Below are 4,585 nucleotides of genomic sequence, written 5' to 3' on the forward strand. Positions count from 1 at the left end.
GATAATTTGATCATAGAAAAATTTATTTGACCTTTAATAAATTAATATTAAGTCAACAAAGGTAAATATATATTTTTATCCCATTTTTTGGTTAATATCAACAAATTCGATAAATTTTAACTAATAGAAGGACTTATTTATTAGACGAAAGTAAATTTTAAGGATATTAAATATAATTTATCAAATTATAAAAAATTTACGTGTAATTATATTGAGTCTTAAGGAGGGAAGTGTAATTATTCCTTTTGAATAAATTGAGAAAAGAAAAGCAAGAAAGAAACCCTAGACGAGGGACAAAATGGGAAAAACAAAATGTTGGGGTTACAGTCAGGGCGAAACCCCCTCTCCACCTCTCCTACACGGGAAATAAAGCTGAATATTTCCTCTTCGTCTGCTGATTACTCTCCGGAAGAACTATACATATACATACATACACATCCAATTGCAGCAATTGTTATCGCATATGCTAATTACTCCTGGCCCTCTCCAGATCAGGCTTTAAGCTCAGAATATTTGGTGCTGTAACGCTAAAATCAATCGATTCTGAGTAAATCGAATTGATAAAGATGGAGGAAATCACAGAGGGAGTCACCAACATTAGCATCTCTGGGGACTCTCAGAAGAAGAATCGAATCCAGGTTTCCAACACCAAGAAGCCCCTATTTTTCTATGTCAACCTCGCTAAGGTATTGCTTTTCTTTTTCCTTCTATGGTTGCTTTTGTGTTAGTCAATAAGAAAAATGAATCTGGGTTTTGGTTATATAGATCTGAAATTGGGTTTGTTATGTGTTAATACGTGCAGAGGTACATGCAACAGCATAATGAGGTGGAGCTTTCTGCTCTCGGGATGGGTAATTTTCGTCTTCTTACCTATCACTTTTCTTTTTTCCGTTCTCACCAACCTGCTTGTTGTATGCTTCAATATCGTATGTGGTAGGGCTAAGATTGAGCATTCCTATTTCTGGTCCTAGTTACTTCAGTATATCTGTCTTCATCAGTTTTCTACTGGGGTTTAGTTGATTAAGAAGTTAGTGTCATGATATTATATTTGTGCTGGTTGGGATCACTGTTGTGGTTGATGCGCTAAGCTATTGTCAGGCATTGGACTATAAATGTTGTTTATCCTATTTATGCAAACAGCTGAACAGATTCTTTCAAAATATGTTGCATACTGTATTTACCTTTGACTTCCATCTTTACTATGTTGCAACTGTTGGTTCATGCCAACCAACCATTTTATGTTGTTAATGGATAGATAGTTCTCCTCCTGATTTGCCAGTGTTTTTGATGTTCTCTTTTTTTCTGTAATAAATAGGCAAAATTGCACTTTTGGTCCCATAGAGTAGGGAGGTATGCACTTTTGGTCCTTTACTGGAATGAGAACTCAGGTACCAAATTTAAAAAAAAATTTAACACTTTGGTCCTGAGACAACTGGAACATTAAAAAACTGATGGAAATTGCAGGTGAGCACCATTTGGCCGTTAGTTAAACGGTATGGAGGCAGCCCAAACAATCCTGCAATTTTTATGGGAAACGGTTGCCCAAAACATTGCAAATGTTAGGGAACCCATCCCACAAAATCTGTTAATACTTAGCTTGCAACAGTTGAGCATTAACTGTGTAAGACCGAAAGAAAAAAAATCGAACTAGACCTATGCATCACTTCTTCCCTTGTGAAGTCTTCTATTTTAATAAAAACCCTAAAAAGAAATTCTTACTTCCTTGTCCCAATACAATATTCACTCAAATCTACCCCACTAAACATATTTAACCATTTTAAACCGCTATTAGTAGTATATTAAGCCCAAAAAGTAATAAAACACTACCATATATCTTGTACTTGGGGCTGGGGAAGTCTATAAGCTTCTGATTGCTCAAACTCATCGTCCTCCACTGCTTCCTTCAAAGCCATAGCCGATTTCTTCAAGATTTGTGGCAAAACTTTTGGAGGAATTTTGGGTTTGCTTCAGTTAGAGTTTCGAATTGAGGGAGGATTAAAGGGAAAAGCCTGGATTTTGTCTTTTTTGCTGTGACTGAAACCAACAATCTTTATTATCCATGACCTTTGACCTCCATCTGCCTTTGACTAATGGTCACGTGCCTCCCATATGATTTTTCGATTTGTTTACTAATTGTGTTAGGGTGATGGACCAAAAGTGTTAACTTTTGAAACATGGTGCATGAGTTGTCATCCCCGTAAAGCTCAGGACCAGAAGTGCATACCCCGTTGTAATGTGGGACCAAAAGTGCAATTTTGCCAAATGTTGTTCCAGGCTAAGTCCTACAACTGTACCACTTGCTGATTGAGTGCTTCTTGCTCGAGTCAGTCAAACAACCTTTTCTTTATTGGATTCAAAACTGTATTATTTACAGAATGTATAGTTCATTTCTAGGCACAAAGCCGTCATGCAGTAATATCATGATCATAATTTTACTTGTCCCATTGGTTCTGTTTCCTTTTGTCCCCCACTTGTCTACAGAGATAATGTAGAATCTCTGACACCATGTTGGTAAGTATTTATATATTTTTAAAACATTTTTAAGTGTGTAAATTATTTAGTAATCAATCTATTATTTACATTTATCATTGGTAATACCTTGTCTGAAAATCTGTATGTACATATATTGCCTGTATTTAATGAGATAGGCATTTGTCTATTGACTTAGAAGATATCTGAACTCTCATGTAGGAGGATCCAACTGGTGATTCTTCTAGAAATTAATGAGGTGGTTCATTAGAGTTATAAAGATATGGACACAAATTACATTTTTTACCTTCTGTTTGGTATTTGACTGTAAACTTTCTGGATACATTAGGTAATTTTGGGCGTCATGGAACAGTGGGCTGAATAATTTTAGGAATTCTCAGAAGCAGAGAGTCTAGGGCTTGTTGTTTTTGAGATATATATATTTATATTTATGTGAGAGATTATACTTATGAGTTTGTATGCATATACATTCTAAAAGCGCCAGCATTGTCTTGTTTCCGGATGTTCAGTAGCTAATGTCGTAAGAGTAATATTAGAATGAGCCAAAATTCCAAATAAGGAACTGACATTATGTTAGACAAAAGTAGGTAAAGTTTCTAAGCATGAGGGATGCGGATATCACCGTACGCAATTCTACTTATGCATGTGGGGGTAATCCTTCTCTGTGAACCAAAAAAGGGTCTTGGGCTTTTGGCACTGTGGATTTAAGTTTGCCATGTCCAATTTTGTGTACAAAAAGCGAATCTTAAGCGTCTAGTTTAACAGGTACTATACCTTTCTAGTTAATTTGAAAATGTTGGTGAGTCTTTCAAGAAGGCGTTAATTTGGCTATAATTTCTACTCATGATATATTATTCTACCAAAATTAAGCTCCTCCTTACTTGTGCCATACTCTCTGCTTACTATCAGAGTTGACCTCCATGATTTTCAGTTTACTGTTACACTGTTGTATAATGGTGATATTGGATTTGTTTCACTATGAAGTTTCTGTAGCTTATTTCCATTAATGGTTACTGATCTATTTGTGCAGCTATTTCCACTGTTGTCAGTGTTGCTGAGATCCTGAAGAACAATGGGTTTGCGGTAGAAAAGAGTAAGGCTTTGAGCAATTACATTGTTTTTTTCCTTTCATGTAATGTTGTTGACTCAGTTTGGAGCTTCTAACATGTTAACAAAGATGCTTTTGACACTCTGCAGAGATCATGACTTCCACTGTTGAGATCAGAGATGAATCAAGAGGGCGACCAATCTCAAAAGCAAAAGTAAGTTTATGATCCATGGTTAATGTTTACAATATGAAGAGTCACGACTGTTGCACTTTAAAATTTCTTGTTCTTGCTGTTCTTCCACACAGCAGAAATTTAGTGTCGCCTCCAAGTTCTCTATTTTGCTAAAATTTTTGCCAACATTTCTCGGTTTTTCGTCATATGCAAAATTTGATGTTCTCTTGTTGAAGGACGCTCATGCTGCACGTTTCACCCTAACTTTATTATGTCACTAAGATACCATTATATATATATATATATTTATTTGTGTGTGTGTGTGTGTACTTTCTCTTAACTATACGCTTTTCTCTGCTAATCAGATTGAGATAGTATTGGGGAAGACAGAAAAATTTGATGAATTGATGGCAGCTGCTGCAGAGGAGAGAGCTGGAGATGTTGAAGAGCAAAGTTAGAGATGGTTTTTTCATCTTTTGGTTGTTTGGTATCTGTTTTGTTATATTAGAAGCTTCTGGTTCAGGTGATAATTTATGCAACTTCTAAGTAGAACTTAAAGTTTTAGACAACTAGGATCTCCTCCAATGAGTTCGGCACCTGCGAAACTTCTTAGCATCCGAAACAGATTTCTACCAATCAAAATCAGTTTCATTTGAATCTGCTGTCCTGTTCACTTATCATGTTCTAATTATTCTGATGAATGTGTATTTGGACATCAGAAACCTGCTCCATTCTAGTGCTGTGCAATTCATTTGGATGGTATAGAAGTTCTGATAACTAATCACAAAATATTTATGGTGCATGGATACTACGGAAGATATTGTGGTTTGGATACAGATACGAGGTGAATATTTGTGTATATCTTCTGTAGTATT

At 35.8% G+C, this 4,585-nt stretch overlaps 1 protein-coding gene across 1 annotated transcript; it reads left to right on the forward strand.

The window, feature by feature from the left end:
- Positions 312-4,367, forward strand: LOC105173495 (uncharacterized protein At2g34160). Its single transcript, XM_011095254.2, has 5 exons — positions 312-686; positions 803-851; positions 3,521-3,583; positions 3,688-3,752; positions 4,076-4,367. Exons 1-5 carry the CDS (start codon positions 567-569, stop codon positions 4,166-4,168), a joined length of 390 nt encoding a protein of 129 aa, XP_011093556.1. The 5' UTR covers positions 312-566; the 3' UTR covers positions 4,169-4,367.

This window comes from Sesamum indicum, linkage group LG11 (assembly GCF_000512975.1).
Source record: "Sesamum indicum cultivar Zhongzhi No. 13 linkage group LG11, S_indicum_v1.0, whole genome shotgun sequence".
NCBI classification, from domain to species: domain Eukaryota; kingdom Viridiplantae; phylum Streptophyta; class Magnoliopsida; order Lamiales; family Pedaliaceae; genus Sesamum; species Sesamum indicum.

Bases quoted from the DNA above. Each gene is read 5' to 3' on its own strand.
- LOC105173495 (XM_011095254.2), top strand. From the start codon at position 567: ATGGAGGAAATCACAGAGGGAGTCACCAACATTAGCATCTCTGGGGAC. The intron at 852-3,520 runs GTAATTTTCGTC...CTATTTGTGCAG, and splicing joins GCTTTCTGCTCTCGGGATGG to CTATTTCCACTGTTGTCAGT. The intron at 3,584-3,687 runs GTAAGGCTTTGA...GACACTCTGCAG, and splicing joins TGGGTTTGCGGTAGAAAAGA to AGATCATGACTTCCACTGTT.